Genomic DNA, 19,301 nt, shown 5'->3' with positions numbered 1-19,301 from the left:
GGGTTGGGAAGGCAGCCTCAGGTGCCTTTGTCTGGCTTTTACTGGACACTTCTCTTTTCCTTGTGTGTTAGCAGGTAACTCGCCCCAGTCCTCTGCCGCAGACCTCAGCAAATGGTGAGTTGCGGGGATTCTGAGCCCATCAAAGGCCTAGATGTAGGAGGGATGGGTGTGGGCCATGGATTTTGTAGCCCTAAAATTCCCTGCTTCTTCAAAGGCTGTTCCCCAGATGACAGAGGCCTTTAAATAGCCATCTGCCCGGGCTGCAAGACTCCGTTTTCTTTCTGTTGTGTAGTAGCCTGAAGAGATAGAAGAATTAGGGGGAGAAAAGGAGTACAGCCAAACCCCTACGGCATCTGCCCAATAGGAGAGAGAGAGAGAGAGAGAGAGAGAGAGAGAGAGAGAGAGAGAGAGAGATGCTTTCTGTTGTCAGTGATATAAAGGAGAGTAGGCCACCCTGCTGCTGGATGGACAGTGACCATTTGGGTGAGCTTTGGATGGTAAATAACGGCCGACGGAAAGTGGTTCGGAGGAGAGCTAGTCCGGGGCCGTAGAATCCCCAGCAGAGGGACAGGGCCTGACATGGAGCTTAGAAATGGAGACGGACGCTGGACATTTCAATAACTATGCAAATAAGCATGCAAAATCAGCACCTGTTTATCTGGCTTGTGTGGCCAAAGCCTTATTAGATCAGGGCAGCCTTCTCGCTCAGTGTGTCTGTGTGAACAACACATGGGCCCTTTAAGAGTCGGGCTCTGATTTGTGATCCTGAAATTCTCTAGCTGACACAACCTCCTGGCTCCAGTCGGGATTAGCTCATGGGATGGGCTGATGAAATCCCAGGAAATTCAGTTCTTATTGGCTTTCGGCCCAGGGGCTTTTTCCGAACAGCAGAGGGTCTACACAGGGCTCTTGTTCTGAGGAGGGAAATGCCCCCTGGAGGGCTGTCTCTCCAACCACATCTGATGGAGAACAGTTTGAGAGGGACTGAGCCCTCCCATCTCCAGCTGGAGAGGAAGGGGGAGGCTGCCTTTACCTGGGAGGAGTCTGGAGTTTCCTCATAAATAGAGGGGTCTGGAAAACTTGAACTTGGAAGATCCAGAAGAGCTAGGAGGTGGGGATTGGGGATTGTTTCCAGTCTCCTATCTCACCTGCCATTCCTGTGATCTGTTTCTTTCCCAGCTCCCTCTCCTCACCTCTCTCCTCTCTTTTTGCAGCAGTAACCCACTGGAAGGGGACTCAGGGACCTGGGCAGGCTCCTCCCTGCGACGGACCTTCAGCTTCCTCTTGGGCATGACCGGCAAGGCCAAGGTAGGAGACAGCCCGGTGAATAGGAGGCTCAGATCTGCTTGCAATCCTCTGTTTCTCTTCCTCCGAGTCTCCGAAGACCACCCCGCCCAACTCTCCTGACAGAGACTAGGGGCCAGGGCTCTCATTTTAGAACACATGGTGTACCTTCAAAGCTCTGAGTGTCCCAGAAAATCAGCCTTTCTCTGTTCCCCTCCTTTCCTGCTTAGCAGACAGCTGGAAGAGAAGGGCCAGGAGCTGAGGAATGGCCCAGGGCTCCCTCGCTTTAGGCCACCCATAGCTAAGAGGTGGGCAGCAGAAAGCTTGCCCATTGGACACCAGGATGATAATTACAGCAAACGTCTTTCACTTATTCATAGAGTGAGAGTTTTCAAAGTGCTTTTACACTCATAATTTTATGGGTGGATACAGCAACTGAAGGAGTTGAAATGAGACCACAGGCAGAGTGGGAGCCAGGGAGGTATGTGATTATGGAGCACATGTGTGGCCATGTGCCTAGGGATGCCAGGAAGTGAAGGTGTCCTGCCCTCGCCTGTGCGGGTCGGCACTCCTTGACTCTGGTGAAGCCGGGGGCTTTGGCTGCAACCTGAACCTGTCCATTTTCTTTCTTTTTAAGCTTCTCACTCTGTAGCTCAGACTCCCCTGAACTCACTATGTAGCCCAGGGTAGCTCAGACTCCCCTGGAACTATGTAGCTCAGGGTAGCTCAGACTCCCCTGAACTCACTATGTAGCCCAGGGTAGCTCAGACTCCCCTGGAACTATGTAGCCCAGGGTAGCTCAGACTCCCCTGGAACTTACTATGTAGCCCAGGGTAGCTCAGACTCCCCTGGAACTCACTATGTAGCCCAGGGTAGCTCAGACTCCCCTGGAACTCACTATGTAGCCCAGGTAGCCTCAACTGTGGCTTTCCTCCCATCTCAGCCTCCATAGTGCTTAGCGTCCAGATTTTAGGTATGAGACACCACATGGCCTTTTGTTTATATTTATTTATTTTATGTTGAGACAGGGTTTCATACAGGTCAGGCTGACTTTAAATTATCTAGCTGATGATGACCTTGAACTCTTGATCCTTCTGCATCTATTTCAAGTGCTGGGACTCCAGGCATGCACCACCACACCTAGCTGTGGTGGCTTCCTTCCTTCCTTCCTTCTCTCCTCTCCTCCTCCTTTTTCTTCCCTGGCAATTACTACCCAGCTCTGCAGCCTGGCCGACCATCGCCATCCTACCCCAGCCTTCTGAGCGCTGGGCTTACAAGCTCCACTTTCTGCAGCACGATGAATCACTCTCCTGTAGCATGCCTGTGCTTTCCAACCTGGAGGAGACACCATCCTCTTCGGCTGACAGAACCATGGGGTCACCCCAGTCAGGTTGTTGCCTCAGCAGCCAAGTGCAAGCAGGGTTCTTCTGGGGGCCAGACTCTGAGGGCATCTGAGGGCAGGAGGTGGCGATGTAAGATGTAAGCAGGTCCATTGCTAGGACCTTCTTCCCAGAGGGGGAGGGAGTTGAAGGTGATGGAGACATGATAGATCATATCACAATCTTTTTTTTTTTTTTTTTTTTTTTTTTTTTGGTTTTTCAAGACAGGGTTTCTCTGTGTAGCTTTGCGCCTTTCCTGGAACTGGCTTTGGAGACCAGGCTGGCCTCGAACTCACAGAGATCCGCCTAACTCTGCCTCCCGAGTGCTGGGATTAAAGGCGTGCGCCACCACCGCCCGGCCACAATCTTTTTTTTTTTTTTTTAATTTTATTTATTTATTATGTATATAGTATTTTCTGCCTGCATGTATGCCTGCAGGCTAGAAGAGGGCACCAGCTCTCATTACAGATGGTTGTGAGCCACCATGTGGTTGCTGGGAATTGAACTCAGGACCTCTGGAAGAACAGCAGCCAGTGCTCTTAACCTCTGAGCCATCTCTCCAGCCCCCTCTTTTTTTTTTTTAATATTTATTTATTTTTTTTTTTTATTTATTTTTTTTTTTAAAGATTTATTTATTTATTGTGTATACAGCATATGTGACTGCAGGCCAGAAGAGGGCACCAGATCTCATTACAGGTGGTTGTGAGGCACCATGTGGTTGCTGGGAATTGAACTCAGGACCTCTGGAAGAGCAGTCGGTGCTCTTAACCTCTGAGCCATCTCTCCAGCCCTTAATATTTATTTTTATTTTATGTGCATTGGTGTTTTGCCCGCATGTATGTCTATATGAGGCTGTCAGATCTTGGAGTTACAGACAGTTGTTAGCTGCCTGTGGGTGCTGGGAATTGAACCTGGGTCCTCTGGAAGAGCAGACAGTGCCTTTAACCACTGAACCATCTCTCAAGGCCCCCCGGCATAGCACAATCTTAAAACCCCTGGACATGAGGGAGGCAGGCAGGGTCAGGAAGCAGACTGCTAGAGAACAAAGCAGGCAGGAAGCCCTTAGGATCTGAATCCCCCTCCCCCACACAGGCTCTGTCAGGCTGTCACTCAGCATTTGCTCACCCTTGGCCTAGCAGTCTGGTAGGAGATTGAGTAACCTGAAGAAGGGGAACCTGGGTAGAGACTCTGGAGCATGGACAGGGAACAAGAAGAGCCAGCATAGGTCAGTGCACTCTCCTGCTTGTTGGCCTGTCTTCACCAGAGTCCTCTCTGGGTCTCTTTGAAACCCCATCCACCTGCGCTACACCCTCCTCAAACGTGTGTGCCTGCATCACGCTGTGTGTGCCTGCATCACGCGGTACCGTTCTCCCTTGTCCCCAGCTTGGGTACCGCTGCTGCATATTGCTAGGGATGGATGGAGAGGAGGAGGCAGCTTGTTCCTCCCCACTTGACTGGCATCCCGTAGCTAGCCAACCACTTTCCTAGAGCTCACCATGCACTTCTTAGAATGGCTCTGGCAGGGACAAGTGATGGTGATACATTAATCACCATTTCACAGACAAGATAACCTAGAGGCTGTGTTACTTAGGTTTCCCCAGCTTGCTTGAGGTGCAGCACTCATTTAGAGGTCTGTGCCTCTCTCGCTAACCCCCAAAGCCCAAAGCCTTACCCCACCAGCTCCTGCTGGGAAGCCACTGTGGTCATGTATACCTTAGTCATCCCCAAGTCATGTCCAAGGCCCAACGTAAGCAAAAGAAAGGCTGATTTGTGGACTGTGTGCACTGGGGTCTAGGCAGCTAGAGGCACTCTTGGTTCCTCTAATGACCCTTTGGAAATCAGACCCTTCCTCCCTAGCTGTTGATGGGAATGGCACCTTTTTTTTTTTTTTTTTTTTTTTTTAAATCCAATGAGAGCATTAGCTACTTTTAGATTCTGGCAGAGGTTTTTTTTTTTTTTTTATATATATATATATAAAAACAATTTCTGAAAGATGTCACTGGGTAGGATTACATGGGGGCTGGAATGAAAGAGCCTGGGAAAAGGGAGGACACCCAGAAGAAAGGAAAACATTCATTGTTCCAGAGGATACAGAAAACAGAAACAGAGTCAAGCTGAAGACATGGACCATTAAATACAGGCGGCTTTAAAGGCTTGGTTTTCAGAGTGCAGAGTTGGGGAGCCGTGAGAGCAGGTGGGATGGGATGGGCAGCAAGCTCAAGTTGGGGAACACAGTAAAAGGCTGGAGGGATCACACCTTCCACTTGGACTTTATGTACTGACCAGTCCCTCAAAGAGTCTGGGGGTCAAATCCTAGACCCCAGTGGTAAAGCCAGGAGCTAGGAGTTTGTCCGCTAGCTGCTGTTTTTAAAGCTAGTACATTTCTCAGCCATGGCTGGTCACTTAAGGGAGGGCCAGTCTGGAGTCCCAGAGCCAGTAAGTACACAGGAGCTCCTGAGGCCTTTCCTAGGTTTCCTTTAGAGGAACCAGAATTGGCCTGGGAAAGTCCTTTCTGCTTCATCCAGCTAGCCTGGCCTGGGCATAGTTTGTTTCCTTTATTTCTGGCCTTTACTATAAAAGGATCCTAAGCAGAAAAATGGGTGCAGAAGGTGAGGGAGTTCTAGGCAGGGGATAGGTCAGAGGAGCGGAGTGGGGGTGGTGCAGGGGTGAGGAGCCCAACCAGCACAGCGGGTGGCTGAGGCGGTGGAGCCCAAAATAGAGATAGAGGCTAAAACTGGCACCTCGAGAGTGCAGAGTTGGAAACCTGCAGCCCAACATCATCCTGTCCGGCCGGGCTACTGAGAAGGCCGGGAAGCTAGCAGCCCTGGGTGGGGCGTCATATCACTCCCTCATCCCCATCCCACCACACACTTTTTGGGACTAGATTAGAAATTTTTACAAAGTTTTGTCCCATGGTGCTCTGTGTGTGTGTGTGTGTGTGTGTGTGTGTGTTTTGTTTTCCAGACACGGTTTTTCTGTGTAGCTTTGGAGCCTTTCCTGGAACTCACTCTGTAGCATCAGGCTGGCCTCGAACTCACAGAGATCAGCCTGCCCCTGCCTCCCTAGTGTTAGGATTAAAGGCATGCACCACCACCTCCGGGCTTGGTGCTCTGGTTTTTACAGAGCAGTTGGATACCTTGAAAGTTGGAAAGGAGCAGCCTGGAGAAAGAATTTCCCCAGTGGCAGGAAACTCAGGTTGACTCAAAGGGTCCAGTGAGGTGAAAACCCACCCACACTCCTTAGCGAGCTCCAAATACTTCCTGACCAGGGCAGGTTGTGTCTAGTCTTCTGGGTCTAGTTGAACATGCAGCGGAGAGAACTGGTGTCGGGACACAAGGAAGGATTTCCTCGGCTGGCCTCAGGAAAGGTGGAGACTTCTCACTTCACTGCCAAAGTAGTTGGCAGAGGTGGTGTTGGGAAGGATGGTCAGAGTGTGGTCCACAGGGCCAGAGGTGTGAGAAGCTTGCCGGAGCGGGGTGGGGGATGGGGCTTGGGGGATGGGGGGAGGGGGCTCTCCTGTGGATTCCCCGGCTTTGGAAATGAGTCCTCTTCACTCTTTTGGGGGAGTGAAATCTACTGATGAAGCTTCTAGTTCCCTTTTGATTCCCCCCTCCCACCAGTCTTAACTGTAAAAGCGGTCTGTGCACTCGAGTCTATTTGATGGGCCCTTACGGCTAGTTCCCCCAGCGGTCGACGAGGTAGGCGATAGAACCCTCCGACTGAGGGTCTTTAAGGAGTGAAGTTACCTGGAATGGTAGGGAGAGACGAGCAAGGGGCGGTCGCTGAGGTCAGAGCGTGTCCCAAAGTGCTAAAGGGAAAAGGCAAGAGGGCGCCTGGAACCTGTCTACCGACCCCTGTCCTCCAGGCTGTAACAACACTAACCTTGGCGTCCCGTCCGGTGCGCGGGTACCCCGCCCTGCCTCCGCTCCGCCTCCCCCCTTCCTGAGCCCGGGCGAGGGAGGAGACAAGGGTTTGAGGAACTGGCGCTGGGTGCCGGGGCTAGGGGACTCAGACTTCCTGTCCCCAAGGCCGACGCGTGCGGCCGGACCCCTCCCCCGCCGGAGCTGGACGCCCGGGTCCGCCGCGTCCGAGCGCGGCTCACGCTGGATTATGTCTCGGATCGAATCCCTCACGCGCGCACGGATCGAGCGGAGCAAGGAGCTGGCGACCAAGGTGGGCTGGCTCCGCGACCGAGCGCCCTGCCGACCTCCGGGCCTCCGCCCCGCGCCCCGTGTTCCCCCTCCTCCCGCCCGCCCCGGGGAGCGGGAGTCCGCGCGCTGCGGCCGGACGGGGTGGGTGGGGCTGCGAGCGCGTGGGGAGGGGGCTGGAGGACCGCGACGTGACCCGCGTCTCCAGCACCCGCGCAGCTTCTGTGCGGGGGATCTAGGAGAGCGGAGCTGGGTCACCAGTGGTTCGGCGGGACCGAGTGTTTTGGGCGGCTCGGAAGAAAGTTGCTCTGGTAAGGGACCGAGCGGGAAAGGGGGCCGTGCGTGTCGGGCTCCTCGGGGCGACGCTTTGGGGTACCCCTCTCTGCGCCCCAGGTCCGCCGGGTTGCTCGCGGTGGTGCACCCCAGCGCTGGCTCGGTCGTTTCCCCCTTTGTCCCCACCGTCGGGTGGAGGGGGCGAGAAGGGGTGGTTTCCCAGCTCCCTCCCCCACCTTCCCGCCCCTCCAAGACAAAAGTCAGCTCCTCCTCTTCTCGCCGATGGACTTTCCAGCTGTGATTCAGTTCTTGCCTGGGGTGGGCGGGTGTCTGGGGTCAGGACAGCAAGCGACAGCGCATTTCCCCCGCCAGGCCAGGCCGACTCCCTCAGGTGAAGGGAGCTTGCCTTTGTGTAGCGGGGATGCCTTCCCCCATCCTGAGCGCGGAGGTGCCCGGAACCCAGAGTAGGACCCACCCTTCTCGGCTTCCAGGCTCCTGGTTCTTCAGCCACCTTGGCTGACCCACTCCCCATTCCCTTCAGCTATATTTTGATTATCGCCTCCGGTTGGGGGCCCTCACCTGTCATCTGGAATCTGAGTGTGTAATTCTCGGCACACACTGCATCACGACCTCTCCGCCACGCTTGCACAAGTTGTCCTTTATTCCTGTCTTTGTATTCAGACCCACCCCCAGTGCCTTGACTTCCCATACCTCAGTCTCCAGGAAGTGGTGAAACCGAGGACTTGTAGACGAAGGTGGAGCTGGGAGGGACCTGGTGCAGGCAGATGGGGCCTCCGGGTTCCTCAGGGCACCCACATTATAAGGTTCTCAGAAAGGAAAGGCAGGAAGGGCTTTAATCTTAATCCCTGTCCTCACTGGGAGCTCCGTACCCTCCTGCAGCCAGCCAAGCAGATCATTTTGAGCTGGGAAGCCGCTCTGGGGATGGGAACCCCTCTCCCTTCCTCCTGGTTCCAGGCTTTAGCGACTTGTCTTAGTGCTAAACTGGGAGCCGGTCTGTAGGTTGGAGAGCCCAGGGGAAGCCTAACGGGGCTTTTCTGAGCCTTTTGGGACGGGTGTCTGCTAACCGGAAGGAAAGCTAGCAGGATTCTGAGTAGCTCCAGGGTGAGATGAGTGCAGTGTGTGAATTGTAGGGTGGCAGACAGCCTCTGAACAACCCCAGCGACAGGCCGGGCCCCAGCTCCCAGAGTCTGTTTATTTTTTCAACCGTTTGAGCGAGACCCTGGAGTAGAGCCAGAGGGGAGGGGGGGCGGGATCTTGTTGAAAGCACGGAAATTTGGTTCCACCCTAAAAAGGAAAGCCATGGGGGGAGCATGGGGGACAGACCTGTGAGGCTGTATGAAGACATTCTAGGGGGTCTTTCCCTAGTCCAGACACCTGGCGTCTCATGCCCTGGTTTTTTCGTTTTTTGTTTTTTTGTTTTTTTGTTTGTTTTTCTCTTCCATAACACGGTAACTGGAAATCCAGAAGCCTGGTTCTTTTATCCTGTGACTAGCCATGGAGGAGGGACTGGGGAATCTGCCTGGGCCAGGGACCAGTGAGTGGTTCTGAGAGGGCAGGGAGGCCATGGGGAGGAGGGAGGTTGTCAGTTTGAGCTGGTCGGAAGGGGCGGGACACCTCCGGAAAGCTGTGGTTACCCAAGTGGGGGAGTTGGTGCTCAGCCAGCAAACCCTGGATCTCCCCCTTCCCCCTCCCCAAGCACACCAGCTGTCTCCTTTCTTTTTATACTGCGGTGGGAAGTAGAGGGGCCCGCTGGAAATGAGATTATTTGAGGAGCATGGTCTTCCCTGCTAACCTGTGAGGGAGGTGGGTCAGGGCAGAGATCTGCCGCTCCTCCCCCGCCTGCCTCTCTTACTCTTAGGACATCTTCACAGAAGGAAGAATTCAGGTGCAGCCTGCCCCCTTTTCCTTCCGCAGGCATGGGATCTATCCATATGCCCTCCACGCTTCCTTTTTCTCTTCATTGTTTCTGTTCTTCCAGGCTGTCTCCTGTTCCCCCCCACCCCCCACCCCAGTTCTCTCTGCCCTACTTCCTACCTCTTCCAGCCTGGAAGCTGCTCCCTGCATCTTTAGACTCCTCATCTCCCCTCCGGATTTTCCTGAGCCCTAACGGTCTCGGCCCTCAGAACAAAGCAAGGGCCAGAGATCAGAGCTCCAGGGATGATGGCTTTGGAGGCGGGGGAGCACCATGGGTTTTCCTGAACCCTGTGTGTGATGGGGGAGCCCGGAGAGAGGGCTGCCTTTGTTCTGAGTACCAGAGAGGTGGCTGGCTTTGTGTGCAGGACCAGGAGGGCAGGACTGGGGGAGCCCGCCAGGGAAACTAGAATAGTTTGGGAGACTTGAGGAGTTGGGGTTCCTCTGGGAAGCTGGCGTTTGGGGCCATCCCAAAAGATTCTAGGGGTAGTGGATGTCCAGGACATCACGGAGGGGAGAGAAAGAAGCAAAGCTGGGAAATGAAGTCTTAGAGAGGTCACCTAGAGAAACACCCGGGGCCACCAGAGGAGGTGCGGGAAGGTCTGGTCTCTGTCCCACTGGAACTGTGACCTTGAATCGGAGAGGAGACTGGGGTACCCATATGTTTGTGTTGCCTGTGTTTGGGGGGTGTGTCTCTCTGTCAGAGATGCTTATGGGTGCTCTTTGAAAATGAGTGCTTACCATGCTCTGTGGACATAAGGAAGTAGTTCCCGTGTTAAAGTTCAGCCTCTGTTTTGATGTAGGATGTAGGCGCTGAGTGGATTGATCACGGTTTCTGGAACTGGTAAATGGCTGCGAAGGGCTGGCTAGACCCTTCTGGGTTTGTTTGTGTCTCCGTGGGGAGGCGGGGATAGGGATGCAGGCTGCAGCTACCCCCTCCCAACTCAGCTGGCCTGCCCTGTGCCAGGAGGGCAGGGAGTCAGTCTGGCACAGCTATTGTTCGCCTGTACAAATGCCCGTCTGTCTGCGTCTGGCCTGACAGGTGTGGCTGGGTGGGAGCAGGCTGGGGTCTGGGGTACCTGGGTCTCAGATCTCTAGCCGGATTTTACTGCCTATGGTTTAAGTGCCCCTTTTCTGCTTCACCGGTGTGCTGCCCAGTCCCGCTGGCCAGTGGTTTAGCACCCTTCCTTAAGCAGGGTTTTCTAAGTGCCTTTGTGTGCTCAGTGATGTCTTTCTCTTTTGTTTCTGGCCTAAGCTTTTGCGTCTGCATCTGGCCATCGTCTCTCAGCTTCCAATTTTCCGTTTCCTTCCCTGGAGCTTCCGAAGGAGCAGGGCCTTGCACAGACCATCCGAAATCCTCCTCTTGGACTCCCATCAGGAATCCTCTCCTTCACGCCCCAGTCTCATAGGTTTCCCCGAGTGGAATTAAAACCGAGTTTAACAGTCCTGCACTGCTCAACAACAGTCCTTCCTTCCCCTTCACAACCAGTGACCCTGTGTCTCTGCTATCCAGGGCGGAGCCACAGGCTATTAGTCCCAGTGGACTCCTCCAAGAGCCCTCTGGCTGTGGAGTCCTGAGGAAGCGGCAGCTGCCGGTTGCTGACTGAGGTGATTGTGAATACCACACAGTTCTCTCAGAGGCCTTGGAATGGAGAGGAGGGCAGTGAGAACTCAGGCCTTGGGAGAGTAACTCTGCAGCCCCTGAAGAGCTTGGGAAGCTGGAGTCTGGGTTTGCCTTTACATGCATCATTGCTTTCTCTTAGCCTAGGGCACAAGATGGAGAACCTGTCAGTACTCGGCCCCTGTGCTCGTTCTCCACAGCAGCCAAGAGTGTGGAAGGAGGTTTTGAGTTGGTGTTCTGACCCCCAGAGGAAACCCTCTTGGTCTCAGAGGATGTAGGAGAGTGGGTTGGGAGTGCTCAGGAGGCAGGAAAGGAAAGGCAGGAAAGGAGGCTGAAGTCCCCAAGACTCCCAAGGGAGTAGAGGGTATCCGGAGATCGGGGTGCCACTGGAGACCCCGTCTTTTCTTCCTTTCTCACCTCCATTTCTGAGCACACATCGGGTGCCTGCTGTACTTGAGGCTTTGTGCTAGGTATGGGTCTTAGGATGAAGGTTGGCCTTGAACTCCTGATCCTTCTGCCGCAACACCCAGCTCTGTTCACTTCTGTATTCAGTTAACCCAACATGTAGCATTAGCCTGGATAGTTTTTTTTTTTTTTTTTTTTTTTTTTTGGTTTTTTTTTTTTTTTGGTTTTTTGAGACAGGGTTTCTCTGTGTAGCTTTGCGCCTTTTCCTGGAACTCACTTGCTAGCCCAGGCTGGCCTCGAACTCACAGAGATCCGCCTGGCTCTGCCTCCCGAGTGCTGGGATTAAAGGCGTGCGCCACCACCGCCCGGCTTGCATTAGCCTGGATAGTGTCAGTGAGCAGGGGAGACTTTTCCGGATCTGTCGAGAGGAAACAGGACACACGGAGCTGGACAACAGAGGGTTGGGGGTCAGCAGAAGGGGCTCTGCACACTGGGGTGAGTGTTTGGATTGGAGAATGACAGCTCTTTCTTACCTCTGTGGTTCTGGGATTGAACCTAATGCTTCCTGTCTACTAGACCCTTGAGCCTGGAGCAACATCCCCTGCCCTTTTTAGAGTTTTCCTTTGAGATAGAGCTTTGCTATGTGGCCCAGGCTGTCTCTGAACTATCCATCCTCTCATCTCAGCTGGGCTTCCAGATGTGTACACCACCCCTAGCTGTGATAGGCCCTTTCCTGGTGGACAGACTGGGCCATGGAGGAGATGGGGGGCTGCCCTGCTTGCTGTGTGTAGAGTGGAAGAGAGTGAATCCAGCCAGCCCATCTTTCCCCCGGTCAGCAGTTCCATGTCACTCCATTCTCCACAGCCTGGGCCTTGGGCGGGCTCAGTCCAGCCATCTCCGGGACAATAGTGCTAGGCAGTGCCAGGGCGGCTTGCTGCTGGGCAGTGCCCATGCTGGGATGTGCTGCAGCTGCTGCGGCTGCTGCCCACTGCTTGCCCACCGAGAACAGGGGCCACTTCGAGAGAGGGTGAGTGTTGGCAGGTGGAGGCGGGGACCAGAGCAACTGGGGTGTGCATGGGCAGTGGTGCCAGCGAGGGAAGGGGCTACTAGAGCCCCAGTCCTTTCTCCCTCGGTCACTCCCAGCAGAACTGTGCAGGCAGGTACAGAGAACTATGTGGAGAGAACCTATCACAGCTTTAGAACGTACCTGTAAGCACACACTTCTGTTTGGAGTGGCCCTTGCCAGGCATGTTGTTCTGTTTACTGCTGTTCTCATGCTTGATTCTTTTTTTTTTTTTTTTTTTTTTTGGCTTTTTTTGTTGTTGTTTTTTGAGAAAGGGTCTCTCTATGTAACAGTCTTGACTGTCCTGGAACTCGATTTGGCTGGCCTCGAACTCACAGAGGTCCGCCTGCCTCTGCCTCCCAAGTGCTGGGATTAAAGGTATGCACCACCACCGCCTGGCTGCTTGTTTGCTTTTAATTAAACTGTCACACATGCTCATACTTTAGATCAGTGTCCTAGAGAAGGCTGAGCGGGCAGAGAGGTGGAGGGAGGGAGGGGGCGAGAGAGAGGAGTATATGGCAGTGGGAAGAGGTATTTAGACTTGGCCTTTGAAGTCCCACAAGGTGAATTTGAGGTGACTTTGATCTAAAAACAATCCAATTAAAGTGCTGTACTTTCCCACAAGACGGCTGGAGAGTAGGCCAATGGGACGCTTTGCTGGTGACTCAGGCAGGTAGGTGCCACTAGAGAAGAAGAAGAAGAAGCTGAAGTGTCTGAGACTAGAGTCAGAGGGAGGGGTGTCCCTCAGGAGAGGAGGAGTCAGCTGCAGGGAAGGGGAGGGAGGGAGGGAGGCCCCATGCATTAGGGAGAAGTAGTTGCAGGGCTGTAGAAAGAAGGCTGGGGTGGGACACGGAGGAAGAGTGCCTGAGCCAAAGATGGAGGACAAGGAGAGAAGCCCTGGCCTGGTGGTGCATGCCTGTAAGCCCAGTACTTGGGTGGCTGAGGCAGGAGGATTGCCTTTATAGTTCACGGCCAGACAGGGCTACGTAGTGAAATCCTGACTCAGAGGAACAGTAGAGTGATGGGGAAGGAAAGATGGACGGTGGAGGTGGGAGGAAGCTGAGGCATGACAAGGGGTGGACCTCCAGACTGCTGGACTCTGTCACCCCCAGGTCACCCTACTTGAGGGCCAGGACACCTCAAGGCCTAGGGCACTGTGGTCCGCGGCTCTCTGGCCCCTGCACTGCTGACTCAGCACCTCCACGCTTCCCCTTTCCCCCACCCTCCCCCACTCTGAGGGCCAGTGTGGTTAGTGGTGTAGGCAGGACCGGTCTTCCAGGCCCAGCTGAATGTTTGTGTCACTGAACTACGTTTCTCTGTCCTAGGGTCCCAGCCAGTGCCCTCGCTTCTCAGTCTCAGCCACACCTGCGTGGTGTCCTTGTCCTCTAACATCTTTAATTAAATTAATTAACTGATTAATTTAGATTCCGGTCTCTCTATAAAGCCCCGACTAGCTTGGAATTTGCTGTGTATGCCAGGGTGGCCTCAAACTTAGAGATCCGCCTGCCCCTCCTCCTGAGTGCTGGGACAAAGCCGTGCCCCGCTGTACCAGCTGTCCTGTCCTTTCTAATTGATTGGGTACATGCCATGGTTTGCATGTAGGTGTCGGTTCGGTTCTTCCGCTGTGTGGGACCTGGGGATTGAACTTGGGTCATCAAGCATGGCAGCAGGTGCTTTTCTCCTCTGCCCTCTTCCAATCTGTTTGTTTTGGTGGTGGTGGTTTGAGATTGGGCCCGTATCATCCATCTCACTATGTAGCCAAGGATGTCCTTGAACTCCCAAGCTTCCTGCCTCCACTCCCTAAGCGCCGTGTGTGCGTGTGTGTGTGTGTGTGTGTGTGTGTGTGTGTGTGTGTGTGTGTGCGCGCGTGTGTTTTGTTGTGTTTTTTGTTTCTTTGTTTTGGGGACAGTTGTTCTAGAGCCCAGGCTTGCGGCAGTATTCCGGTCTTAGTCCCCCCAGGGCAGGGGTTCATAGGCATGGCCTTCCCCAGCCAGTGCTGTCTTTTCACCTCTGTCTAGCTTTTGGAAAAGTCAGGAGCTTGGGGAGGAGCAGAGAGGAAGTCGAGGACTCGCAGAAGCTGGAGGAAGTGGGAGAAAGCTTAAAGGCAAAGGCATCCCTCAGGGACAAGAAGGGACACAATGGTGCTGTAGTCCCAGCACTGAGCAGAAGGCTGGAAGATCCCAAGTTCAAGGTTATTCTTGGCTACTTGAGCCCCCTCCCTTACACACACACACACACACACACACACACACACACACACACACACACACGCTTCCAGAGAAGGATCTTTTGGGCTTTAACTGAGTATAAGTAGAAGAGTTAGAGGTTTGGGGTCCTGACCTCTGGGTTGGGGGTGGCTGAAGACACATTCTGTCCCCCCAGGCAGTCTAATAGGGGGGGATCTCCTGCTTTCCTATCCCCGTTCCCTCATGACTGCTTTAAGACAGCAGCTCCGACACCGTTGTCATGGTTATGAGAGGAGCAGCTAACTCCCATAGATTGGAAAGCGCTGGTGAGCTGGCACCCTCTGCTTCGCGGGTCCTCCCTCCTCTCTGCGCATCTTCCCCCAGCACAGAGCGAGCGAGCGTACAGCAGCCGGGGGCGAGCAGAGCTAAGCCTGGGAGGTGGAGTGAGGACGCAGAGATCTAGAGCTAGGGAGATGAGTGGCAACAGGAGGCAGCCGAGTCGCCGGGGTCAGGTAGGTCAGAGGCCTAGGAACCTTGGGGACTGACTGCCCCAGGGCCTGGTCATGCCTGGACAGCCGACTCTGACAGGTTATGCATTAGCAATTGGTGTCATCCCACCATCCTCTCCAGGCAGGCCGTTCTTTCCTGGGTCTGCTTTCAGCCTGTTTCTCTGGAGGCCGGCCGGGTGCTTAGGCATCTTCTAGCCTCACTTCTGTCTTTCGCCCTTTCCACAGACCCGGGAAAAGGAGAAGATGAAGGAAGCCAAGGATGCTCGCTATACCAACGGCCACCTCTTCACCACCATCTCAGTCTCGGGCATGACCATGTGCTATGCCTGTAACAAGAGCATCACAGCCAAGGAAGCCCTCATCTGCCCAAGTAAGTTGTTCGGCCCCCGAAGGTCACTCAGACTTGGTCACCTTCAACCCTAGTCCTTCCATCTGTCCTTTCCACCCCGCATCCTTAAAGGGGACTCTACTTTCTGGGCCCCAGCTGGGCTCAAATTCCATGTCCAGGTGTTCGGTCCCTTGCTGCTCTTCCTCACACGGGGTGGTGGCTATTGGAATAGCATAAGCAGACTCTTGGGTGTGGGTTGAGGCTGGGATTACTCTTCTTCCAGCTGTCCCTTGCTGGGTTCTCCTTGCCCCCTGAACAGCTGTTGACAGTTAGGGGAACTGCCTGGAGAAGGAGCAGGAATGTGTGTTTGAACCAGGGTGGGAGAGGAGCTAGGGGATATGGGGGAAGCTGCCAAGCCTCGCAGCTGCCTCTGCCCAGCTTCCTAGGCCCCGCTGGACATTTTAGACTCCGGGATCCCCTTGCCCCTGCCTTTCTGTTGCATGTGGGTGGCATCTGAAGTCTGTGCTGATTCAAGGACAAGATGGAATTGGGCCTTATCCTTTCTTTCAATGCAGCAGAGATCTGTGTGGTGGAGGAGGGACTCAGAATTCCTAATCTTGCCCATATCCAGCCATTCCTTATCCTGTCCCAAGGTGGCCCTGCACTGGGGGAGCATAAAGGAGGAATTGCTGCCCCCATAGGATACCAGTGCAGGGGCTCCAGCTCCGCCCTGCCCCCCCCAACCCCCACACCTCCCTCTGAGTAGAGTGGGAGTGTTGTGGCCTGACGCTGACCAGAACAACTGGGCCCTAGCCTCCAAATCCCTTTATGACTTTGGGACGGAACCTCAGAAAGAACTAATGAGGCCTGCCTCCCTACTTCTTTACCACTTGGTTTAGAGCTAAAAGGACGAGGAGGTAACCCCAATCTAGAGCTCTCTAGAGACCTGACAAAATACTCAATCCGGAAGCTTGTTACCAGGGGAACTGGGGAGGTGGGAGCACTATTTTGAGAGCAGGTGGAAAGCGGAGGTTTGATCCAGAGACGCTAGGTGCTGGGGGTAGGAGAAGGGAGCTCCAGGGGGTGGGTATTGCCACAGCCATGCTTCTGTCGGCCCCTCTGCCCCACCCTGTGCGCCTTGTATTTGTGGAAGTGAGCGTGGTGCTGGGCATTGTCTGCACGAGGCAGCAGAGCTTCCTGTGGTGTTGGGGTGTGTGTGTGGGGGGGAAGCTGTCGAGCTGAAGGCATGTCAGGAAGGGCACAGCCATGGTCCTGAGCCTAGGCTCTGCTATTCCTTTTTCCTTTCCTACTTCATGGAGAGGTGGGGTGGGGGAGGGGCAGAAGCAGATGGAGTGTGGGAGCTGTAGTTTGCCTGAGTGGAGAACAGAACTTCCCCGGCCTAGAAGGGAGAAAGCAGCCTGAGTGGAGTTAGTGTACAAGACTGCTGCCCTGGGAAGGGGAAGGGCCACTGGGTCCCAACTTTGAAGCAATGAACAGAAGCTGCTGGCTTATATGTGAAAGAGTATGGCTTTTGGCTGTGTGTGTGTGTGTGTGTGTGTGTGTGTGTGTGTGTGTGTGTGTGTTGTTTTTGCTTTGTTTTGTTTTGTTTTTGTTTTTCGAGACAGGGTTTCTCTGGGTAGCCTCGGCTTTCCTGGAACTCACTCTGTAGATCAGGCTAGCCTTGAACTCACAGAGATTCGCCTGCCTCTGCCTCTCGAGTGCTGGGATTAAAGGCCCCGCAAGAGTATGGTTTTGGGATTCGGGCACATCTAAATTTAATTCCCAACTTTCCACTAGCTGGGTGACCTGGGCTAGCAAATAATATCCAGACCAGATTCTTCATCTGTGAAATGAGGGTGTTGAGTGGAGTGAGTAAGGAGCTCTCCTCGGGTCTAGGGGCGTTCTGGCTCCTCTGCCACCTTCTGGTCTTGGGAGTCCCCGTGCTCATCTGCCAATGTCATGTCCTTTACGCCTTAGCTCTTCTCAAGCAGCAGACACCCTTCCTCCCGCTGGTCCCCTCAGGCCATAGCATTCTTCAGCCTTCTGGATTGTCCACATCACACCCCTCTCACTTCAGTTCCTGCCTGAAGGATGAGGGAGGCAGGGGAGGGCTTGGCTGTGATAATGACCAACAATTCTGGGAAGCTGGGCAGAGTGTCTGCGGAATGCAAATGGCCTAGGAAGCTGGGTGTTTACATGTGGGTGTGTCCCTCCTGTGCTACCCAGCCCTCCCTTCACCCTCTCTACCCCACCCTCCCAGCCTGCAATGTGACTATCCACAACCGCTGTAAAGACACCCTGGCCAACTGTACCAAGGTCAAGCAGAAGGTGAGAGGATAGGGTGGGCAGAGGGGTGGGGGAGAGGGCGGTGAGTGCAGTACCCGTCTGCCTTTCCATCCATTCCCTGCCCTTTGTCCCTCTCCCTGCCGTGGGGCGGCCCAGAACTGCCACCTTAGGCACAGGCCTTCTGTAAACATAGGCCTGCCATGCTAATTGACCTACCTTGATGCCTTAACCAGTGCCAGCTTTCTCCCCCGAGGGCAGCTGCGGGGTCCCGGCTTGTCCTGGGTGGGTGTGGGGGGAGTCTTTGGGTGACGGCTGTTCCTGGTGTCTCTCTTTGGCTCTGTGTCCCACAGCAACAGAAAGCTGCTCTACTGAAGAACAATACCGCCTTGCAGTCTGTCTCTCTTCGAAGTAAGAGTGAGTAATGGGGAAGTTCCCATGAGGCACGGGACCCCCAAGCTCCTGAGCCCGTGGGCTCTGCTGCCCCCCTGAGGTCATACCCGGACACAGACAGCTCCTTTTCAATGGAAGTGTCCTGGGTGGGAGTGGCGTAGGGGATGGCCCTTATGCTTGGCCTTATTATCAAGACAAGTCCAAATAGGGATAAGGGACAAGGATGGCTGGTTACTTGAGCCTTGCAACATCCTGTTTTGATGGTCATTTATCTATACTTCATTTGGGGATTATTTGTGGCAACTGTCAATTGTCAGTTCAGAAAAAGCATGGCGCCCGAGTTCCCTCTCACCAGCTTGGGTCACTCCAGACAGATCTTACCTTTCTGGCCTTCAGTTTGCTCATAGGCTTGTCTGGGGTTGAAGAATATCTCAGCAGGCTCTTGGTTCGTGCTGAAGGGTTGCTCAGTGGACGGTGGCATTCTCTTGATTGGTTTTGCCAACTTTCTCTGACTCTAAGGAGCGGAGAATGGGCCAGACAGTCCACCTTAGTTCCACTTGAGGAGCCTGGGAGACCAAAGGGCTGAGGAACTCAGTTTTTTTCCTGCGTGGCCTCCTTCCTTACAGCAACCACCAGAGAGCGGCCAACCTCTGCTATCTACCCTTCGGACAGCTTCCGGCAGTCCCTCCTAGGTTCTCGGCGTGGCCGCTCCTCCTTGTCTTTGGCCAAGAGTGTTTCCACCACCAACATTGCTGGGTGAGCTTCTGTTTGGGGCAGAGGGGGCCCAGCAGGCGAGAGTACAAAGCCCACAAGAGCACCACTCCTTTCCCTGAATTCAGAACTGGAGACAGTTATGTGAAAGATAAGTTCAGACACAGAGTAGCTCTCCCTAGGGGCCCAACCTCGGGTCCCGACCTGGGAAGGGACCTCCTGCCCGAGTGGGGGTGATTCAGATGGCCTCCACTTCCTTCAGACATTTCAATGATGAGTCTCCCCTGGGGCTGCGTCGGATCCTCTCCCAGTCCACAGACTCCCTCAACATGCGGAACCGAACCCTGTCCGTGGAATCCCTTATTGATGAAGGTGAGCGGACCCAGCATGGAGGAAAGGAGTGTTGGCGTGGCTGGTGTGAGAAGCCTGGGAAGAGGCGGGAGGGAAGATCCAGGGAAGGGCCCAGGTCCTGCAGAGGAGAGCTGCGCTCTGAGGTGCCTCCTGCCCTGATACCCAGGTGCTGAAGTGATCTACAATGAACTGATGAGTGACTTTGAGATGGATGAGAAGGACTTTGCGGCAGATTCGTGGAGCCTTGCCGTGGACAGCAGCTTCCTGCAACAGCATAAAAAGGAAGTGATGAAGCAGCAGGATGTCATCTACGGTACGCCAGGGGCACTCGGGGCTTCCCTGCTCGTCCGCACCTCCCCTCTGCCACCCACCTGTCAGGACGCCTTTTTCCTGTCCTTGGCCTCCATGTCCCTGGCTGGCACCAGATTGTCCCTA

General features: G+C 54.3%; 1 protein-coding gene across 1 annotated transcript; it reads left to right on the top strand.

Moving 5' to 3' along the window:
* Positions 1–74: 74 nt before the first annotated feature.
* Positions 75–19,179, top strand: LOC131902226 (rho guanine nucleotide exchange factor 2-like; the record flags this gene model as incomplete). The annotated part of the gene is made up of 8 exons (XM_059253261.1): positions 75–114; positions 1,215–1,308; positions 15,026–15,170; positions 17,389–17,456; positions 17,765–17,828; positions 18,431–18,560; positions 18,778–18,887; positions 19,033–19,179. Coding segments are annotated over 8 exons (798 nt in total), but the record flags the coding sequence as incomplete, so codon positions are not given.
* Positions 19,180–19,301: the final 122 nt, after the last annotated feature.

Source organism: Peromyscus eremicus, unplaced genomic scaffold (assembly GCF_949786415.1).
Source record: "Peromyscus eremicus unplaced genomic scaffold, PerEre_H2_v1 PerEre#2#unplaced_4124, whole genome shotgun sequence".
NCBI classification, from domain to species: Eukaryota; Metazoa; Chordata; class Mammalia; order Rodentia; family Cricetidae; genus Peromyscus; species Peromyscus eremicus.
The sequence above is the reverse complement of the archived record's forward strand: the minus strand, read 5'-3'. Positions and strand labels throughout refer to the sequence as shown.